Raw genomic sequence first — 23,164 nt, 5'->3', positions numbered from 1 at the left:
TTTTAATTACAAGTATTAAAATGGGCAGAGTGATTCAGTAAAATGTTGAAAAATTTCATCCGTAGAGGGAATAATTTTTTTCACTTCCATGACTGGTGTTGCAAAGCTACAGTTTTAATGATATGTTTTAATTTGTTTTAGCGTTACACACCACGCATGTCAAGTGTGTCTCGTCATTGGTTTATTGCTATAATTTAAACAAAATATATTAAATTAAATACTTTAAGACAATCTATCATCACCACTTTGTAAAGTAAGCTTTGACAAAAGAAACAGAGTCGGTACGTAGAGATCCCGGAAAAGTGGAACGACAATGCCGTTCCAGGGGAACGTCCACCTACCAAAAAATTCAATAAAATCTAAAACTTAACTTTTAGGGCACCTTTGGTTTAGCTTATCTTCATTTATCTCATTAAGAAATGAAGTACTCAAGCAATCTGATCAAATTTTTTTGATACAGTTCACCTATACTTATCACGAAGTTACTGTCCTGTAATCATCTAAACAGTACAACTACAACAGTTAACAGAGATAGATTAAGTTTTCTCTAGAGATGTCGATAACAGCCTGTGGCCTGGACTACCCTAGCAATGCCCAGCCATCACCATCGCTCTCTGTCAAGTACTGAGGGGCATGTAAGAGTTAAGATTGTCCATTTTCTTCTCCTTTTGTTCCCTAAAAACACACCGTGTAAGTTATCGGGGTCCACATGTGAACCAAAACTGAAGGGACGGAGAAACCCACTATGATCTCGTTTTGATAATCTGGTGTAGCATGTTTGAAAACAAAAAAGCTATTCACTTTCATCTTGTTAGGTATATGTTATGTTTTATTTTCAGAAAGAAAAGAAAACATTCAAGTTTTTATATTGTTTTTACATTTTCCTAAATGTACTATTTTTTTAGTTTATTATTGACAGTTGCATATCAAAATTTTTTTATTGTATTATTTTTAATAGTACTGGTCGGTTTGTGAAACTGAACTGCTATTTTTGAAAATACAACAACTAGAAATCTGTTTTACTTTTACCAAATTTTAATGTGATGAATTGATGAAGAAATTGACCGATTTGTAGTATGATATCATGTTAATTCAAACAAATCCAATTTTTTTAATGCATCATATTAAATTAAATCAAATAATGGTTTTCAAAACCAAAAGAGAAATCGAATCCTACAGATAAAATTCCTAATTATTTCAAATTGTAATTTTTTCAAAAAGTTTGTTGTTTATAACAAATTTAAACATAGGTAAACCATAATTAATACACCTTTAATAATCTTGATGTCCGTAAAAAGTGTGATTTTATGTTATAATAGTACTAAAAGTACATGTATATGGTTATTTAATGTTTAAGTTTCGGAAAAAGTTTCCTAATAAAGTTGTATGGTTCTTCGAAAAATGTATATATGAAAAAAATTAACAATTGAACATCGCGAATATGATAATATATATGAGGCATTCCACGCCAAATCGGACGGTTCGAAAAATTTAAATTTTCGATTTCCTTAATTTTTTTTATATTTTTAGTACCCCTCAAAAAATCCTTTCTGGTAAATTTTCAGATTTTTTTGATTACTTGTTCAAATGTTATAAAATTTTTAAAAAAAACGCTCTTTTTTGGTTTTTTGGTCATAACTTTCTTAATAATGGTCCAAATTAAAGCTTTTTTTTATAAAAATCTTTGTTTTTAGATGGCCTTTACAGATAAAAATACAAAAAAAATATTCAAAGTGTTTTTGATTAAGATTTTTGAGTTTGAAATTTTAAATCGTATTTTTGAAAGTNTCTGAAAATTTAGTAAAAAAATGTTTATTTTTTATTTAAAAAAATATACCTAATTATGTTATACCTTTGCTTCAGTATCAGTAATTTTTCTGGTTATGATTTTTTAGTTTGTATTGACACTGTGGACGTACTAAACTGCACCCTGTCATCTATATATTATAAAATTTACATTAAGTAGCAATGAGAGAAAACTGAGAATAATTGAATTAACACAATAAATTGATAAGCCTGATCTAGAAAAAACTGTTGACGCAAATATGATACGTTTATATTTTTGAAATCGTAATAACTTATAAATTTCGAAAATCTAAAAAATGCAGATTGTTCCATTTAAAAAATAAATAAATTTTATATTGAAATAATATAGCATGAGATGTTTATTTTTTTTCACTAAAACGGAAAGCGAATTTTGGAAGTCACTAAATAAAGATCATTTTTGGTGGGGGACCCTGTACCAGGTTGGTATAGTATAGAAAATAATCAAGTAACAAATTTATCGTCGACGTTGCGTCCCTTTATTGAGACATCGTCAGGATTGTTAAATGAAACAATAACGATACACATGTTATACAGAAATTAAAAAAAAAATTATATAAGAGCACTAATATATTATACGAATACGAATGTAAAATAGTAAATAATTAAAATTAATACTATTTACACAAGTAATAAAAGTAATTAGTTTAACAGAATTCACTGTTATTCACAATTCTACTTTTGTATCAATTTGACCTTTTTTTACTTATTTGATTTTAAATATTTTAATATAAACTCAACAAAAAAATTTAAGGCGCAGAAAAATTTCCAATTTTTTTTTTTTTCAAAACTGCATATGGGCTCAAAAATTTTTTTACTGGCTCAATTAATGCCAGGGTTATTTAGTCTGATGTATCAGCTTCAATTTCTTTTTTTTTTCGGAAAAAAATCAGATTTTTCTAAATTTTTAAAAATATATTTTCGTCCACTTTTTTACAGTTTTACATTGAATTTAATTAAAATGTCGAATTTTTTTTTTAATTAAAAAAAGTTGACAAATTTTATTTTTTTCAAAATTTTGAATTTTTTTAAAAATATTTGATGAGTATTTAACGCGAAACTGTGAGAAATATAACGCAAAAAAATTTGTTTCATCTTAATCATTAATTGATGTTTAAGAAGCAATCAACCTGCTCCTTAAAGGAAAAAAAGGATATGAACAATATTAAAGAAGTTAGTCTTTTAAAAGTCACCAAAAAAATTTTTTTTGCTAAGTGTAATATTGGTTTTATATAATTTGTTTTGTAATTTCTGTGTAAGATGTATATCCTTTTTGTTTTATTTATGTGTCCTGAAGATGTCTCAACGAAACGTCAATATTAAAAAAATTTGTGATTTTTTAAATTCCCATTTGGTCAGAAACCTCACCACTGACTATAGTAATCTGGTTACTAATTGTATAATTTAACAACTAATTACTTCCGAGCTAATTTCTGTGAATAGCCAAAAAAAAAGTATACCTACATCGTTTATCAGATAAAATTTTAGAGATCTGTAGGGGTTACCTCCTTTCAGTTTAAATTCACGCTAGCGGGCCACAACGACACTATTTGTAATCGTTAGTAAAAGTGCTAGAAGAAGAATATAAACACACAACAAGAGAAGACAGAACGAAATATGAAAAAAAAAATGAATGACACATTCTAAGGCAAAGGCAAAGTAAACCGACCTCTGCAGCCATTTTGCTTTTGGCGTATTCGATACGGATGGGGCCGCGATCTGAGGAGAGTAGGAAGGAGCCCTGCAGCGCACCCATAACTTGTGCGGCGTAGCGCACATCCTGGTATTCCATGAAGGCGACCGGGGATCCACCCTTGTTGTGCATGCGCAGGCGGCAGAAGCCGGGGAAGCTGTGCACAAGAACACCACAGGTGCTGCTCAGTGTGTTGGGCACTACGGTTCAGTGTTGCCAGGTTGCCAGGGAGGTTTTTGGTTCGGGAAAAGGTGCTGAGGCTAGGATGAAATACTGTTCTATGTTTATCGATTGGCTGGTTAAACGTATAAAGACCTAGGGACTTATTAGGTACTTTACAAAGAGCAGTGCCATCTATCGTCGTTTGATGTAATTACAAAACGTTGACCAAAATTATAGATACCGCTAATATTTAGGTCCAATTTTTAGTTGCCATTGAGCAACCCGACAGGTAGAAGACACACTGATTTTTTTTCGCATAATTAACGTTAACTCAAGGTTAAAACCGCTATAACCTCAAATTTACAACCTACTTCAAATATGAAATAACACCCAAAATGTTATAATAAACTCGTATCAGTCGTATCATCCACAACAATTGCATACAGAATTACTTTTAATCGTCTTTTTTGCAATAACGGACAAGCAGACTTCTGTTATTTACGACTAGAGACTGAGAACCACAATTAGTGACGTCAGTAGGCATTGACGCGTCAAATATGGTTTTATATATTAATTGAGAATCATAGGTTGTAATGGTACAGGGCAATCTCCCAATGATAATAAATAGGCACTGAATTTAATGAAATTATTTCGAAATTTCTGCTGTTACGCTAAGCTTGCTTAATTTGGGAGTTCTACAGTAAATTAAGAACATATTAAATGTTTTTATTTCAATTTGTATTAGGTACAAATATTTGAAGTTTTAAGGACCATCAATTTCATTTCTTTTGTCGGTTTATCATGAGTCCCAAAACTAGTCAGGGATTTTTAGTGACACAGGCTGGGGTGTCAGGGGGAGTGACCGTTAACATGGCAACACTGCACTACTACTAACTACAGGGTGTGCGAGGGTACACATACATAATGTTTGAGTGCGTATTAGATCAGAGCAGAGACCCTCACCACGTTAGTAAACATAGAGATCATGCGGCACCAAAAAATAATGGGAGAAAGTGGACGGAGGTGCTCGCGTATCATCATCACCAGTACTTTAACAATCTGAACGCATGTGACTGACAAAACTACTGGCCTGAGAAAAAATGTCGTTTCTGTTACCACGACCGCAGCGCGAGGTGTAGAGATAAGTGTGGTGAGAAATATATTTTTGTTTATCTTTCAGAGTGAGTGTAATGTATTTATTTTAATATATGGTGAACCTCAGAGTTCAGTTCTAAACCCTCCACTGTTTATTCGACATATAAACGATTACGGATTATATGTTTGCTTCGGGCAATTGAGTATCGCTCTATCGCTTACCGCTACACCTTGTGCCGCTAGTTAAATCCGAAACTGAATCGATTTTGACTTGAAATGTTGGAATAAACGTGACTGAATGCACTTGCGTGCGAAGGGACAAACCTGGCGAATATCTCCTTGAGCTCGTGCTCGGACACGAACTGCCCCAGGTTGGCCACGAAGAGCGTGGAACAAGGCGGGTTGCTTACTCCCATTCCAGGTTGTGAGGAGGACGATCCCACGGGAGAAGCCAAGGCAGGACTTGGTAGAAAGTGTGGCAATGACGCGGCATGCACTGATGTTAGAGCAGTTGGGTGCGGCATCGACATCGGGGGCTGAAAAACCAAAAATAGAATCAGTACATTGTAAAAACATTTTTATATATTTTCATTTCCAAGATCAGTCTGATGAGAAGCGAATTGGAATTAGGTATGGCACGAGTCTTTACCACGTAGATCATGTAGGGTCAACGTCTTACACGTGACGTCACGTCAGTGGTGATGAATGTTATAAGCTTAAAAAGTTGTATAAACAACGAAACTATTTTTGAAAAGTGATACATTTTCAAATAATTTAAATATTGCTCTTAAAGGCTGACAAAACTACGGTATGACGTCACTGAACAATAGCACATCGAGGCCTTGTACTCCTATTAGAATTGGTTACGCATAAGCTGTAAAAAAGTTTACTAAATCACATGCATTATATTACATAAAAATCTAAACACTATTAGTCCAAGCATTCTGTCATGGAATAATGTTAAATTTGCAGAAATTATTACCTGGACAAAAAAAAATATGACCGTATAGAAAATTAAATTTTACATTGAGTTTCTTGTTATTTAAACTCGATCCAAAATGGCGAACATGGTTAAAAAAAATCGCAAAGTTGCAAAAAAAAAGGTTTTTCTAAAATAACTAAAAATATAGCACCGATTGAAAAATTTTATATGAGAAAGTTGTAGGTTTTAAAAAGATATATCAACTGATTTTTTGTAAGTATCGATTGCTTTGTTACTTTTCGAGATATATAGAAAAAACTCATTTAAAATCTTCTCTTTTCTCTTCTTCTATAACTCGTTTACATTTACGTACCCATATTTGCTATTTACTGCAAGCATAGCCCACGGCAAGCCAAAAAAGTACATTTTTGAAAAATTTAAAAATATTAATTATTTTTCGAGATATATCGATTTTTTGAAAAAAAGGCGTTCTCGAAAATTGGCTAGATCTTCTCAGCAGATAGCCCTACAGTAACGATTTTCGGTTAATTTTCTTCGTGAAGAGTTATATTATCATGCTGTTAAACAATTTTTACGATTTTTTTAATTTTAAGGATAAAAAAATGACTGAAAAAGTTGCACTTTTTTTTGGGTATGTTTTTTCAAATAACTATTTCAATTTTTATTTTATGAAAATGACTTTTAAAGAAAGAAACTGCTGACATTTTTTCACGAATTTAAAAAAAGTGTTTTTCTACGACCTTCTGGAGCCGAGATAATTTTTTTATTTAAAAAAAATTTTGAGGACGCAATTAACATTTTACAACGATCCGCTTGATGGAGGTTAATATTGATTACTTATATTTTTTTAAAAAATAGTAGAATATGTTTACTTGATTTTTAGTATTAATAAACTGAAGCGTGCAAGCGCTGAGTGCGTCAGCTGGTCCGGACGGAGAAGTAGGGGGAAGCGGCGCGCGCTCGCTCTGAAAACTGATGACGTGGAGACCGTGGAGTCTAAATGGCTCGCGCTTGCAAAATCTTTGATATCTCGGCTTCTGGACCACATACAAACATTATTTTGTGCTTAATCTGGGGTAACTAAACACGAATATTATAGTCATTTTCGCCTTAGAATTAAAATAGTCCCGTAAATGTTTAGTTTTTGTTTAACTTATATATATTTTTTCTTTTATTATACTTCTTCACGAAAATATGGACGACGAACAAGAAACTGAATCAAAAGACAATCCGACAAAGAAAATATAGGATACTTGTTAGTTTTCATTGTAATAATTTTATAGATATTTTATACATAGTTGTATAATTATTAAATATTTTTGTAAATAAATTAAATTCTTTAAACTTATTTTACACCAAAATTAATTAATTATTGAAATGATGAAGTAATTGTTAAAAAGCCAGCAACAAGTACAACGTCAGTATGATTAATGAAGCAAAAAAAATAAGGTATTAGGTACACGAAAACTACTGTATACAGTAAACTAAACATTTACGGGACTATTTTGCTTCTAAGGCGAAAAAGACTATAATATTCGTGTTTACTACCCCAGATTAAGTACAAAAGAATATTTGTATGTGGTCCAGAAGCCGAGATATCAAAGATTTTGCAAGCGCGAGCCATTTAGACTCCACGTCATCAGTTTTCAGAGCGAGCGCGCGCCGCTTCCCCCTACTTCTCCGTCCGGTCCAGCTGACGCACTCAGCGCTTGCACGCTTCAGTTTATTACTCAATTACTAATACTAAAAATCAAGTAAACATATCCTATTTTAAAAAAAAATATAAGTATTCAATATTAATCTCCATCAAGCGGATCGCTGTAAAATGTTAATTGCGTCCTCAAATTTTTTTTTAAATAAAAAAATTATCTCGGCTCCAGAAGGTCGTAGAAAAACATTTTTTTTTTAAATTCGTGAAAAAATGTCAGCAGTTTCTTTCTTTAAAAGTCATTTCCATAAAATAAAAATTGAAATAGTTATTTGAAAAAAACATACTCAAAAAAAGTGCAACTTTTTCAGTCATTTTTTGATCCTTAAAATTAATAAAACCGTCAACATTTTTTAACAGCATGATAATATAACTCTTCACGAAGAAAATAAACCGAAAATCGTTACTGTAGGGCAATCCGCTGAGAAGATCTAGCCAATTTTCGAGAGCGCCTTTTTTTCAAAAAATCGATATATCTCGAAAAATAATTAATATTTTTAAATTTTTCAAAAATGTACTTTTTTGTCTTGCCGCGGGCTATGCTTGCAGTAAATAGCAAATATGGGCACGTAAATGTAAACGAGTTATAGAAGAGAAAAGAGAAGATTTTTAACGGTTTTTTCGATATATCTCGAAAAGTAACAAAGCAATCGATACAAAACATCAGTCGATAGACCTTTTTAAAACCTACAACTTTCTCAATTAAAATTTTTCAATCAGTGCTATATTTTTTTAGTTAGTTTAGAAAAACCGTTTTTTGCAACTGCGATTTTTTTTTTAACCATGCCATTTTGGATCGAGTTTTAAGAACAAGAAATTAAATTTAAAATTTAATTTTGTATACGGTCATATTTTTTTTGTCCAGGTAATAATTTAAATAAGCATTTCTCTATAATGCTTGGACTATATTGACTTTCCACCTTTTCGTGAAGATATTCGGTCGCCATCAAACTGATCCCAGCTGAACACCAAACCGATGACGACGCCTGCCCTCCTCAGCGGAACATATTCGAGCTTATCCATTATTACGACGGTATCTGGCATCTGAGGAGGCTGCGGCGTTAACATCAGCCATTATAGACCAAAATCCAGACTATCAGAATTATCATCACAATCACGCAGTACTACAATTATACTCAACAATAATTCAAAGCCAGATTCACTATTAATTACGGGGTCCGTGTTATATGGGCCTTGGGTTAATAATACAGTGCGTTTCCAAAAGTTTAAGATCCAGTGCCTTAATTAAGGGTTATTCAGCCCAAAAGCTTCGGAACGACGCGACGTAATTTGTATGCCGAGTTTGGGAGAAGCCTGGGAACTTCGCTGATAGCAGAGCGGACAGGAATCGTGCCGTCGACGATCTTGATAATTCTTTTAATTGCATGCTGATTTGACTACCAAAATTTATATTTTTAAAGTTGTTTTTAATGAAATGTGCTTCCGATTTCGTGATTAGATATCATTTTCTAATGCGGGACAAAGACAAAAGCTCTTATTTAATAATTAAAAAAATAATAATAAACATCTTTTTACCATCAGTAAAAGTGATACATATCGCAAAGCTTAGATAGTTGCAAAAGCGAATTTATAACAGCAAATGTTATGTGAGTAATAAAAAAATCTTACCTTCTCAACTATGTGTCAATCAGTGTAGCATAATGATAAAGTTAATGATGTGATCTTGTAAAAATACAAAAAATTAAAGTCTTGATGTGATAATCTCACTTGATTTAGCAAATAGTCGAATTTGAACAGTTGGGAAACCCAACTTGTTTGGTGACTTCTACAAATTGTAGTCCATTAATTTCTGTCTCATTTTTAAATGTTAATCCTTAAAAAATGTGATGATATTTCATCTTGGCAAGCTCCAAAATCAATTTTTGCAATTGCGACCACACATAGCTTTACGCCAGCTGTGTTTGCTGTGCTCCTAGCTATGTGTATGAAAAATAGCCACCATTATTGTTTTAAATAAATAACGAAGCAGATTTGTATTTTGGTTATAGTTTTAAAACTCAACCGTCGCTGATGACGAGCGTCATTATACAACAGTCCAGTGTTTTTTTATATAAAAAAGAGCATTCAATTTAAGTTGGCGCATTTCTACAGGGTGTATTATAGAACAAAACTCTGTACGAACGGAATTATAAACAACTTAAATGAGCATCGAGGATTTTATTAAATATTAACGATTTTTCACCTTATTGGTCAACTTGCAGTTTTGTACAGAAAATACAGAATTATACTTATTTTTCAATTCTTTCTCACGATAAAACCAATGATTATTTTGAGCTCCAAATTTTTATACATACTCTTTGGAGTCTCAACTATCAATCCCCATTAACAATTTTTCGATTTTATCCATTTTAGCAACAATTAGAATTTTTTCAAAATTTCTTCGAAAAAATACTTATAAACATTTAGAGCTGGAGCTACCGTATTTCTTCAAATGTAATTATATGGTCAAATAGAGGAAGGATTGACGAACAAAATCCACTTTTGATCTTGTGGATACGATGAATCGTTAAAATACATTTACGATTTTAAACAAATTTTCATAGTTATAAAGTATTTGCTTCAAACAATCAAAATCACTAGATTGTTATTGTACAGTACGTTGTTTTGCCGTAAACTCACTTCAACTTTGAGCTTTCATATCTCGATGACGATTCATCGTATCCACAAGATCAAAAGCGGATTTTGTTCGACAATCCCAAGAAATTTAGAAAAAATTCTAATTGTTGCTAAAATGGATAAAATCGAAAATTTTTAAATTGATTGGATTGAAAGTTGAGACTCCAAAGGGTATGTATAAAAATTGGGAGATCAAAATAATCATTGGTTTTACCGTGAGAGAGAATTGAAAAATAGGTATAATTCTGTATTTTCTTAATTAACAATAGAATTGTGCGAAATCTACCTGGCCGATTTCGATGAAGAAATTTCTGCAAAACTACCATATCATGAAGTACTTAGAACCATACTTTTTATATGACTGCCCTAAAGTCAAGGTCCGAAATAAATTTATGAAAACAACATCTTTTTTCACGATTTTTTTTTCGGTCTATACTGTATTGCAGCAACAAGAATGCACATAAAAATTTCGGAACACTTTTATTTTGAAGAGAATCTCAAAACGAAACTTTTTTCCTTTGACTGTTTTCTCTAATGTCAATATTCTCCGAGTTATACATGAAAGAAGGGAGGAAAATGCGCCTTTTAATTTTTTTTTACATTTTCTTGCGCTACCAATTACGCACAACTTTTTCAGCGGGCGCATATCGCAATTATCATTTTAGCGTTACTATATGAAACATCCATACAACCTACTTTTAAAACAGATACCGACTGGACTATAAATGCTCTAACATCAACGTAATTATGTTTTAATAAATTTGTTTCTAGATATTCTTATATTCACTTTATTGTTGCATTTGAGCAACCCTTGTGATCAACCATGTTTTAAAAATCTAGCCGAAAAGTAAATCCATAAAAACACAGCCAATCTGTTTTTAAGCAATAGCATTCTGTGTGGTCCTGGAATTAACTGTTATTTATTTCATGTTCTAAAATCAATAATTGAGAGAAAAAGTAGTATTTTTTTTTCAAGAAATGTCTTGTCGGCGCAGATAAAGAAGAAACTCCTCAGAAACAGTGACAACGATCTTGTCTTTGACCTTAATAGTGTAGAACAGGTACATTATGTGCAATGTTGTGCATATCGATGTTCACCGTTCGACAATGAGCTCCGGTGCTTGTCTGGTAACACTCATCTAAAACGCGGACAAGATGAATTTGATCAAGCTGTATGGTATATAACACAGAAGATATAGCAAATTTTATATACAGCATACCTCCGGATAGGCGAAACAATTATTGTAAGGCAAAAGAAACTTTTTTTTATATTATTCATATTCTATACAGAATTGACACTTTACGAATGAATAAAATAAGATTTCTCTAAGGCTTACTGGATTTTGCGAATTTGAAATCATCGCAGATTTTGTTTGTATACCACGTTGTATGTTTATATATCAGTTTACGGTATAAAATTTGTTACACTTGTATATTTTACGATACAGCATCGAATTTAAGTCGATTAGATGTCGGTTAAGTCACACTAACCGTTAAGTTTTAATTAATTTTTGTCGCCGAGTTCATTTTAAATGGTAGTATCTGCGACGGGTGCAACTAGCGTGAAGTGAACGTATACAAAAAAAAAAAAACGCTCGGTGTAGGCATGTGGCGGTGGAAACTTAAACTTTCGGAGTGCCCTGGCAGGGTGGTGGTGAGGGGTGGTGTGCTGTCGTGTCTGCCTGAATCTGCCTGAATGGTAAAAAAAGTAAAATAAAACTAACGTGGTGATGGACTGGGGCGCCTGCTTGTTGCAGCTGAGAGTCCAGAGTTTTGTCTGTAGATAGTCAAAGATAGGAACGTACGGGGACCTGCGGGTGCAGCGCCGGGTGGACGATGGTGGCGTGCTGGAGCGCCGCTCCGGGCAGCTCGGCCGCCGCTGAATACGCCAACGGATGATGCCACAGTTCCGGGCCACCCGGAAAGAACGGGGTTCCCAGATCTGAAAAGTACACTTAATTAACATAAGGATCGGCTCTTGGGCGGACTTAAGTCTAAGCAATATTTTGTTTTGTAAATTTTTTCGTGTTAATATTTTTTTCTTTGGAAACTACTGAGGAACGGACAATTTTTTTTAAGTATAAGGTGGTCTAGGAATCATACTCTGATTTTAAGGGAAAAAATCTGGTAACGAATATGGCCAAAATAAGTTGCTTTAAAATATTTTTAACTAGGTATTTAACCTAAAAGGCGTATTTGCTATGATATTACTAAAAAATCATTATTTCCAAATATTAAAAAAACAAATATTTTAATATTAGCTCTCAAATTTTTTTACTCTATTCTACAGGTTTTACTTTTCCGGATTTTTGAGTTCAAATCCGACCTCACAATTACTCCATTACGTCATGTTTTCGAGATATCCTAACCTAAAAGTGTGAAAAACTCAGTTCTTTAGGTTTTGGCGGCATATTTGTTAATATATTTTTTACCTCAAAATCGTTGCATAAATATAGAAATATAGCCGCGCCGCAACTGATCATACTGTATATAGGATGCCCAGAAATTATGAGCAAAAAATTAAGGGGATGATTTATTCGTATAATGAAGTAATATAACTTCAAAATTAATTTGTTTTAATAATTTCTTTTTAGTCCAATATGTTTTCTTCAATTTGGTTCATTGTTTACCGTTAACAAACTACACGTACTAAGAAAACTCATCAAAATTCTATAGACAAAAAATGTACATATGGCTCTTTTCTTCAAGACAATTGATCATAACTTTTTTTATTTACTTTGCGGATTTTCAAAAAATTAAACAATTTCTACTAAAGATAAAAAATGTTGCAAACAGGCCCTTTTTTCTAAGTCGACCACATCAAGATTCCGTTAATCTTCTGCAAAAAATTAAGGGAGCAAAAAAATTTTTCGAATTTCTAGTGATTTTTCAGAATGCTGTATCTCAGTTAAAAATGATCGTATCAAGGTTTTAAAAAAGCATTTTAAAGCGCCGAATGTCTAGTTTCCAGATTTCTCAGCTCAAAATTTTTAGGAGCGACAGTTATCGCGAAATTCTAAAAAATAAGACTAAAATTTTTTTTTTAAATTTGTTGCGGTTTTTTTCTCGGTCCACGGGCTTGGAAAAATTTTTTACACAAAAATCATGATATGGAATTGATAGCCTGTTCATTCAGCTTTAATTTCTTTTTTAAATTTTTCTCTACGTTAATTTGACCCCGAGATATTCGACTACGAATACAAAAGCATCCTTTTGACTTTAACCATCGATATCTCAGCAACTAATAATCAGACAGAAAATTGACGGGCAATTTCGAAATCTGGAATAAATTTCCTACAAGGCTATGTAGCGTTCTTGGAAGAAAAAAATTTTCTTTCATCCTCGACATTAACTTGAAAAAAGTGAAAAAAGTGACTTTTTGACTTGTTTTGCTAAGTCCACCGCATCTTTGCTAATATCGATGGAGAGTCTAATGCTTGTACGAATTTTTACACCTCGATGTACCCCCAAAAGATCCGTAAATGGGCAGATCGATCTATCGAACGGTTTTTCCGGACCGCTTAATCAAAATTTCAGAAAAATTTAAATGAGCAAAATTTACATTTCTGAGCACCCTGTAACGTTTGTAAAACTGAAAAATTTGTTTTTTTGTTAATTCTTTTACAATTGGGCATTTTTTGCTCATTGAATTTGAAAAAAAAAATTAATTTTTGAAAAAAAAGCTTTTTTTAATTTTTCAAAATTTTTTGAAAATTTACTCTTCTTTATTTTTTAACAACTCGAGATAAAAATATTGAGTCATTTTTGAAGCGATGTACTCTTTCCGTACCGTAATTTCCTTTATTTTGAATTAACGAAATTGATTAAAAGTTGATAAAGAAAATAAAAATGATAAATGCCGTCTAGGCCTTACAAAAATTAAAAAAATTGAAGTCTACAAAAACTTTTGATTAATTTTTTTCACTAGAATTACAAAAAATATTGTTAGTTTTGAGAAAATCTGTTGGTTGGTTCCTTTGAATTGAATCAAAGAGAGTTTAAAAAAAACTGTTTTTTCACACTTGTTAGCTTCGTAAAAAAGTTTAGGATAATACGCACTATTTTTTCGCAGATCGAGGACTACACCAATCTTGGGGTATCAACTTTTAATCAATTTCGTTAATTCAAAATAAAGGAAATTACGGTACGGAAAGAGTACATCGCTTCAAAAATGACTCAATATTTTTATCCTGAGTTGTTAAAAAATAAAGGAGTAAATTTTCAAAAAAATTTTAAAAATTAAAAAAGCTTTTTTTTTCAAAAATTATTTATTTATTTTTTTCAAATTCATTGAGCAAAAAATGCCCAATTGTGAAAGAATTGACAAAAAATCAAATTTTTCATTTTTACGAACGTTACAGGGTGCTCAGAAATGTAAATTTTGCTCCTTTAAATTTTTCTGAAATTAAATGGAAAAAATTAAAAAAAAATTTTTTAGTCTTATTTCTTAGAATTTCGCGATGACTGTCGCTCCTAAAAATTTTGAGTTAAGAAATCTGGAAACTAGACATTCGGCGCTTTAAAATGCTTTTTTTTAAAACCTTGATACGATCATTTTTAATTGAGATGTACAGCATTCTGAAAAATGACTAAAAATTCGAAAAATTTTTTGCTCCCTTAATTTTTTGCAGAAGTTTAGTTCGCTATTAATAATAAGTGTACTAAATTTGAAAAAATAAATCCGTAATTGAAAAGAAAATTATCTCGATAAATGAATTAAATAAATTAAATTTTAGGGTATGTAACACCGTTAATATGAGGTTTCCAAAAAAGTATTACATTTACTTACATTTACCAAAGATCATATATATTATTTACTTACATTTTTTTATGAGCACATCCACCTCTTTTCATAATTTCCGAACATTTTGTGATTCCATATATATCAGTTGATATAACTAGTAAAATTATTTTCGAAAGTACAATACATCTTTTCGAATTTCCTATATACCCAATATATAGCGACTTTTAGCGACACTGGTAGTCAAAATTGAACATTGTTTTACTCAAAGTTGTTTGAAAAAAAAGTGCCATAAATTCAGAGGAACATCAAAAAATATTATGATTTTATTAAATCATATTTTGGCCATATCTCATTTAAGAAACAATGTATATAACTGAAACTTGGACTGTAGGATATTTATACATCGGAATTTTTATTTTTACACTATCTTTTAGATATATATCTTATTTGGGTTTAGGTTTTCTATATTGTATGTTATTTATTTTAATGGAAAACTTAACTTTCCATATCTGTAGGAAAATATCGTCCCATTTTTTGATGTTTAGGCTCTGAAAATATGACACCTTGCTCAAAACACTGGAATAGTAGTACCTAACTTCAGCAATTTTTATTAAATTTCAATAGACAGTGAAAAATCTCGCGATATTGCGGCTGACAGAATTGAAAACTGTATTACTTATATCTACTATTGTTTACAAAATTTTTATAGCAATATTTCCAAACACGCCTTTTTCAAAGTTAAATAACAATTAAAATAATTAAATAGTAATAACCTTGACTGTATTTTAAAGTACAAATAAAATTGTTTACGTAAAATACGTAATAATTTTTTCCATGTATTTTTAGGACTTCTATGAAGTTTTTATACTGGACATACATGGTGTACCTACATTACTACCTAGCATAAAGGTTCTTTTTAATTCACAAAATTATTTGAAAATTAATAGAATACCTCCCAAAAATATATTATTTCTTAAGGTGTGTGTGAATTTACTTTAGTGATAGTTAAAAATTTAACGTATCTTTCACTTTATTATTTTTTCAACAAATTAAAAAAATGCTATGTATGTAGATATTATCTATAAGAGTTTGTTTACAACCGATTTGGTAAATAAAGGTCAAAATATTTATTAAACGCTATCGTATGTACTGAAATATGGACCTTGATGTAATAGTATCATTAAAAAAATTAATTTACTACGGACATTAGTTTTTATCAAACTTGATTGAAAAACCACCTACTTCTGACTGTAAAATTGTAGTTAATCATAACTTCGCCTTGAACTAAATTGTAATTTTTTTAGGTAGTGCACTGTGAACTTCGTTAAATTGAGATTTACTATGAAAGTTTCAATTCAGTTTAATAAATAACCATATACCACCTTTGCAGACGTGACGAAGGCCTTTGCGTAGGTTTTGATAATCATTTTTTTTAAATTTAATATTAGCGAGCGATATACTGAGCTGTGATTTTTATATGGAAATTGATTGCAATTGATTTATTTTTAATTTATTTACAATAGATTGGCTTTAAAATAAGAAAAATCACATTATAATTTTAGTTCTTATGCGGACGATAAAGCTTTTGACAATTAACATTTTTTTGAGTGAAATAAATATTTTTAATTATTTATTCACTTGATATTTACCAAAAAAGAAAATACACGTGTTGATTAAATGATCTACCTTCACTTGTTTTGCACATTTACAGGGTTATTCAGTCATAATGTCATTAATTTTAACCACGTATTCGGAAGGCTTAATAAAGACAGAAAACCGGAAAAAAATGTTTATTCGACTTTTAAAAATGAAGGGAAATCAACCCATAACTCCCGCTAAGAGGGCGGCCCTGCCAGATGCCCGGATGCTCGGAAAATCACGAACAAATCGTCATCTGAAGCGAACAGCGTTGCCAAGTTCACATCATAATCTGTGGTTCACATTTAATTAATCCGCTTTAGTATACGGATACATACATTCGAAACCAATAAAATGCAAGTAAATAAAGGATCATGCTGCATTTTATTATAACTAATTTTAATAATTGTATTAACTTGGTGCAAAATGTTTTAACAAGCCTGACTTCTCGAAGTCAACTTTCGTTAAAACAAAATAAATAAAGCAGAGGTTTGTAGGCACACTGTATTTTATCAAATAAAAAGAGTCGGCACACTAAATACCCGAATATACAAAATACACTACACACGGTTGCAAAAACCATTACTTAACAATTTAAAGCGTTTATTCAAATCTACCACCCTCCATATCTCCCGAATTTTTCCCGCAAAGGAGTTAACATAACACATTTTCAAAAAGTTCAAGCTTTAGAAGCAGCTGGTTTTCCCAATCGTCTTGAATTTTGCAATTGGTTCCTAAATCGAAGAGCAGCAGAACTTTATTAACAAAGTGCTATGGACGGATGAATGCTGTTTTGCTCGTGTTGGCATTTAAACAGGTAAAAAACATAAGTATTGCTTTCTCATAAACAATAAGTGCCTACCTAGGTTACACCAAAGTTTAGATTTACACTAAAGTTTACATTTATTATGTAAACTTTGGTTATACGCAACTGCATATTTAATAATAAATTGAAATACTAAAACTGTGTATTATTTAACATAATAAATTATAAAACGTGAAAACGTTAATAATATTAAAAATGACAAATTGTAATAACCGTACATTCGAAACCAATCATCCCTATTCATTACATTCAATTTGATGACACGATTTTCCTTTGATAAAGACCGACAACTTTTTGCTCTACTTTGCATGGAATACGATCCTACTACAGTTCGTATTAGTCTAGGAACCAGATCAGGTTCCGTGTACTAGCTATAAAAATAAACTTTTTACAGCCATTGAAACATTTAATTTGTTGATAACAATTAAACTGACCACTTTCAGTCTTTGCGATCAAGTTTTTTGGATTCAGGAGGTCAAAATACTTTACTAAATAGAATAAGTTGTTTGCAGCCGTGGCACTCTGGTTGGCAACGGAACTCTGTCTGGCTCCTAGACTAAAGTACACGTGCAAATTAGAAGGTTAGTGACCTCGACACAGGTTAGCCTAGGTCGGAAACACGTACCGAGTTGTTTATTTGTCTCCGTCCGATTGTATTTTTATCTTCTATTACTTACAGTCAATATTTAAATACTACATACATTTCACCCTCTCTTTATAATTTATCTAGTGAGTGTTGGTTTTTTATGTCATTATTTCTGTAATGAAATTGAAATGGTTATGAAATGAAATTTAAATTATTTGAACTCTTGGGGTTTTGTAACTTCAATATTAAATTTTATTTAAAGTGAAACAGAGCTAATTTCTTTGCAGCCATAATAGTCACATTTCGTCAGATGAAAACCCGCACACTACTCGTCGGTTTAGCTTTCAGAGGAGATTCTTTGTCAATGTATGGGCAGGAGTATATGGCGATCGTTGAATTGGGCCGCATTTTCTATCTGAACATCTGAATGGGCCGCGTTACTTTCAATTTTTAGTAGAAGGCTTACAGCAAATTAAAAAAATATCACTTATGATGTTAATAAAAACTGATTTTTGGCAAGGCGTGCTCAGACCTCCTCGAGGTTCTTGCTGGGCAACAATAACAGTTTAATATGTTGATTGCATAATTATAAAAAATAATTTATAGCATTTTTAATTATTATTGGCTGACGTGAGCAAACCGTTTATTTATTGTCTTTATATGAGCGAAAATATATAAATATGGCAACATTGCATCTAGGGCGCCTTGTTCATATCGTAGCCGGCTAACGTCAGCCGGTCAGTAACAGCCTGAAAAGGGGGTTAAATAATGATCTGAAAATATTTTTTTTCAGCTTAAATATGCATTTAATTTTTTTTTTAACCACGCCATCGTATTATACTCATTTTTCTCTATCTGCTCTTAAAATTAATGATATTATGACTGAATCACCCTGTATATGTAGGGAAAAATTATTATTGTTGCATTTTTGGAATTAAAAACTTGTTTTAATGTGAGCATAAATCACTAATGTTACCATTTAAAAATATAAATCTCTGACTCCTGTCATAAATTAAAACAGCAGTCAAACAAATTGTACCACCTATTAGCTGTTGGATCACCCTGTATGTTATAAACCTTTACAATTTCGCGTTGTCAAAGGAAACTGAAAGTAGCTAATCTAATACCGAGGTCTAAAACGACTTCCTCGGGGTCTTTGAAGAAGTAGATTACAATTCAGGTAGGAAAAAAGTTAAAAGTAATCTATTAGTGCCATGCTGATTCGCTTTCATCTTGAAGAAACTTCAGAATCCATTTACGGGTACAAAGCGGTGCACTAAACGCATTTAATGCGGTTATGGTCCGCACTCTACCTCGGAAAAAAGCGTGTTGGATATTGCATAACAAAGAACAATAAGGATTTAGAGCGCTTCCTGTCATTGTACATTTTTAATTTGTACCAAATTTAAAGGGATACAAAGGTAATTGTACTTCCGGACGGGTGTAGAACGAAACTATAAAACCGGTGGAATTCGAGTATATACAGGACATCCTGTGTCGGCAAACCAGAAACGGGTCATTTAAATTAAAAAAAATAATAAAATGTTTCCACCAGGCTTCGCTAACCACGAATTATATATGGAATAAACTGGTTGTTTCATTTTCTGTCGCTAAAAAAGCTATGTGTTTTGAATTATTTTACTTTAATTTTCAACATGGGTTTGCAGGTTTGTGCGAAATTGTAAAAAAATTGGGAACTACATTAATGCAAACAATTAAAGGGTCAAAAGAATTTACGAAATTTTTCCGTGATTTTTGACAGACTGTATTTAGGTGGACTATTCCACCAAATCGGGATTTAAAAAAAAAAGTATTTTGAAGCTCTAAGATTCTACACTAATGGAAAAAATTAAGGGGTCAAAAAAATATCTAAATTTTCGGCGATTTTTCAAATGGCTATCTTTGATAAAAATGGTCGTATTGGAGTAAAAAAAGAGCAATTTGAAGCTTGAAGTTTCTAATTTTTGGATCTTGCAAAAAAAATTTTTCAAATAACACGTATCGCGCAATCGTAATGAATACCATGAAAAAAAATTTTTCGAAATTTTTTTCGATCTTATTTTTTGTGTACGGACTTGAAAAAAATTTTTCCAACTTAACCACCTTATGGATTAGATAGGTTGTTCAATTAGCTTCAATTTCTTTTTCTCGCTGAGCTATCGGACTTTGAATGAAAATGGATCATTTTCTCTTTGTTCATCGATATCTCAGAAACCAATGATTGCACAGAAAATCGACGGTGGGTTTCAGAAACTTGAATGAATTCTCTACAAGGTCCTGGCACGGTTTTTTAGAAAAAAAAATTTTTTTTTATCCTTAACATGACTGAAGAATCGTAAAAAATAGGACTTTTAGGGGTCTTCTAGAAAATCACGTGCCACATGGAGAATATTAGGAAAATGACTAATGTTAAGTGTGCCTTTTACAGGTCATTGTACCCCTAAAAGCCCTACAGAGTTTCAATTCGATCCATCAAGCCGTTTTTTGTTTCATTCGATTGAATTTTTTAAAAAATTAAAGGATCGCGTTTTTTTGTCTTTAAATGCTCATAATCCGAAAAAAAATGAAAAACATTTTTTGCCTGATTTTTTTTTTGACATTCTTATTGCAGAAAGCGTTTGAAATTATGAAAAAAAAAATTTATTTGAAAAACTGATTAAAAAAAAAAAATTTTTGAACCGATTTTCAGAAATTTCGCAAAACCGCCGGCATTAGGGTTACCCAAAGCGTACCACGTGGAGGTTGCATGGTCAGATTTTGGCTTCTTTTACAGACGTGCGAAAAACGTTTGAAGTTATGACAAAAAAAAATTTTTTTTTGAAAATTTTTTTTTTTCAAACCACCTTTTTTTTCAGTAGAAAAAAGTTTGAACAAAAAAAAAATATTTTTTTTTTCATAATTTCAAACGCTTTCTGCAATAAGAATGTCAAAAAAAAATCAGGCAAAAAATGTTTTTCATTTTTTACGGATTATGAGCATTTAAAGGAAAAAAAATGAGTTCCTTTAATTTTTTTAAAAATTCAATCGAATGAAACAAAAAACGGCTTGATGGATCGAATTGAAACTCTGTAGTGCGAGTTTTCGAAACTGTCCTTCAATTCTCTGTACGACCATTTGTCGCCGTGATATCGATGGTTGAAGATAAAAGGATCCTTTTCCATTAAAAGTCCGACATTTCGATGAAAAATGGTCGTATCGAAATTTAAAAAAAGGAAATTAAAGCTGAATAAACAAGCTATCTGGTCTATGCAATGGCTTAGCTGAAAAAAATTTTTCCAAGTCCGTGGAAGAAAATTTGCAAATTTTTTTTATAGCGCTATTTCTTAGAATTTCATGATAACCGTAGCTCCTAAAAAATTTTGACCGAAAGATCTAAAAACTACAATCTTAGAGCTTCAAAATGCTTTTGTTTAATTCCCGATACTACCATTTTTCACTTAAATATAGTCTTTCAAAAATCACGGAAAAATTTCGGAAATTCTTTTGACCCTTTAATTTTTTGCATTAGTTTATAAGAATTGTTATAAGACAGTTCTGTTCAGAAGTTTCACTTTTTTGTTACTTAATATTAAAACATTTTTTCAGTATATAGTTTGGAATACCTTACGGTTATAATAGGGCAAGGGATGTTATGGATAAAACTAATATGTCTAATTGAAAATTGATTTTTAGATTAGGTTAAGGATATGTACATGTTATTAGTAAGCCTTTAGAAAAGATATCTACAAAATATTGAACACGAAATGCGACTAATACGGTTTTCCATTAAAAAGATCGTTGAAAATTAAAAATGCCATTGTCAAATAGAAGTAACAATGAGATACCGTAGCGAGGGGTTATAATTCATTCGAAAAGAAATATTTACAACCTAAAAAGTTAGATTAGGGCGAATTTAATAACGCTATCGACGGAAGTGCCATTTTACCAACAATACACCGACTTAATTGAGGCCTCAATGAATTTTAAACCATCCAAGTTGAGGTGATTCAATTCCTTATTAATATGATGGCAGCCGGCAAGCAATTTATTATTGATATTATGACACCTCTGTAATTAAATATTTGAGATTGAATGGCTCGAGCCCTAGATTGGGTGTAAATATGTAATGCTGTTTAGGTATGCGTGTGATACGACCCCACATTGTGATTCACTTTAATGATTAACGATACACGTGCACCGGGCGTCCCAAAAAAGGTACAACGTATCTCATTTGAAGCTTTCACGGTTCGAAAATGTAAAGGAAATGTAAAATTTGTATTTCTAAGGTACACTGTAAAAAAATCGATGTGAGTGAAAGCAATAAAGGTTCGGAGTGAATCCGTTTTGAGTGAAAAGTACAGTTTCACTCAATATTGGGCATTTTGATCATTTTACTCATTTGTGATTATATTTAAACTAAAACTGAGTACTTTCACTCCTTAAATAAATTCTTCACGTAAACTCGTATTTGGTGTACTTGTACCTAAATCAGAGTAAATGTCCTCATTACTGAGTGAGTTTAAATGTATATTGATTTCAAGTAATTTGAATGGCGTCGTGAAGATGGCACCATTTACATATTGCTTATGTAATCTCAATTACAGTTGATAGGGACCAGTTAGATGTTCCAGAAAAGCGTGATCACCAGGAGAACAGGCCTTAGCCGGCGGCGGCGGGTCTCAGCTGGCAGGTCTCAGCCAGGACAGGAGGAGGCCCCGCGAAGTGAATTAATTTCAACACTGTATATCCTAATTAATCACTTATGAGTGATTTATTTTTGCTCAATATTTGGTTAATTAAAAACCAAGTCTAAGTAAAACTAGTTAAATTTAAATCATATTAGAGAAAAAAACTAAATTGGTTTTATATACTCATAGTCCAGGCGGTATCTGTTTCGGCCTGGGCAAAACGCATATGATCGGAGATTTTTGCTTTAACGGCTTCTAAATAACATCAGAAATGATAATATTTTTATGCAAATAAAAAAAACGTGGGCTTAATTGTTATTGCAAAAAAGTATAATAAAATAGCCAAAAAATTCAATTTTTTCTTGGATTTCTCGTCGACAACTTAGCAACTATTTATTTTAGACAAAAAATGGAAGAGGAAAAAAGTTTTGTAATTAAATTTTGATCAAGATATACTTAGTTGCAATTCGAAAAAATAATTATTGTTATTGCAAAAATCGGAAAAATCATTTAAAAAATTGCAAAAAATGCTAGTTTATTTGTCAATTTTTTTCAGACACTTGAATAATACCTAGGATCTTCATACTTTTCCCAATTAAACTTCTTAGTGCATAGAATCATCACACCAAATTTCATCCAAT

General features: G+C 31.6%; 1 protein-coding gene across 1 annotated transcript in view; it reads right to left on the bottom strand.

Annotated features, from left to right (window-relative positions):
* Positions 1-3,370: 3,370 nt before the first annotated feature.
* The window catches only part of LOC108913322 (U1 small nuclear ribonucleoprotein A), a 55,524-nt gene continuing 35,730 nt past the window's right edge, over positions 3,371-23,164 (bottom strand). The window contains exons 5-7 of the mRNA XM_018718855.2: positions 11,868-12,004; positions 5,099-5,310; positions 3,371-3,674 (exon numbers count right to left, since the gene is read on the bottom strand). Of these exons, the coding sequence (XP_018574371.1) occupies positions 3,371-3,674; positions 5,099-5,310; positions 11,868-12,004 (653 nt within the window). The remainder of the gene's footprint in view (positions 3,675-5,098; positions 5,311-11,867; positions 12,005-23,164) is intronic.

This window comes from Anoplophora glabripennis, unplaced genomic scaffold, assembly GCF_000390285.2.
Source record: "Anoplophora glabripennis isolate ALB-LARVAE unplaced genomic scaffold, Agla_2.0 scaffold769, whole genome shotgun sequence".
NCBI lineage: Eukaryota > Metazoa > Arthropoda > Insecta > Coleoptera > Cerambycidae > Anoplophora > Anoplophora glabripennis.
Note: the sequence above shows the minus strand (reverse complement) of the source record. Positions and strands in the feature narration are given on the sequence as shown.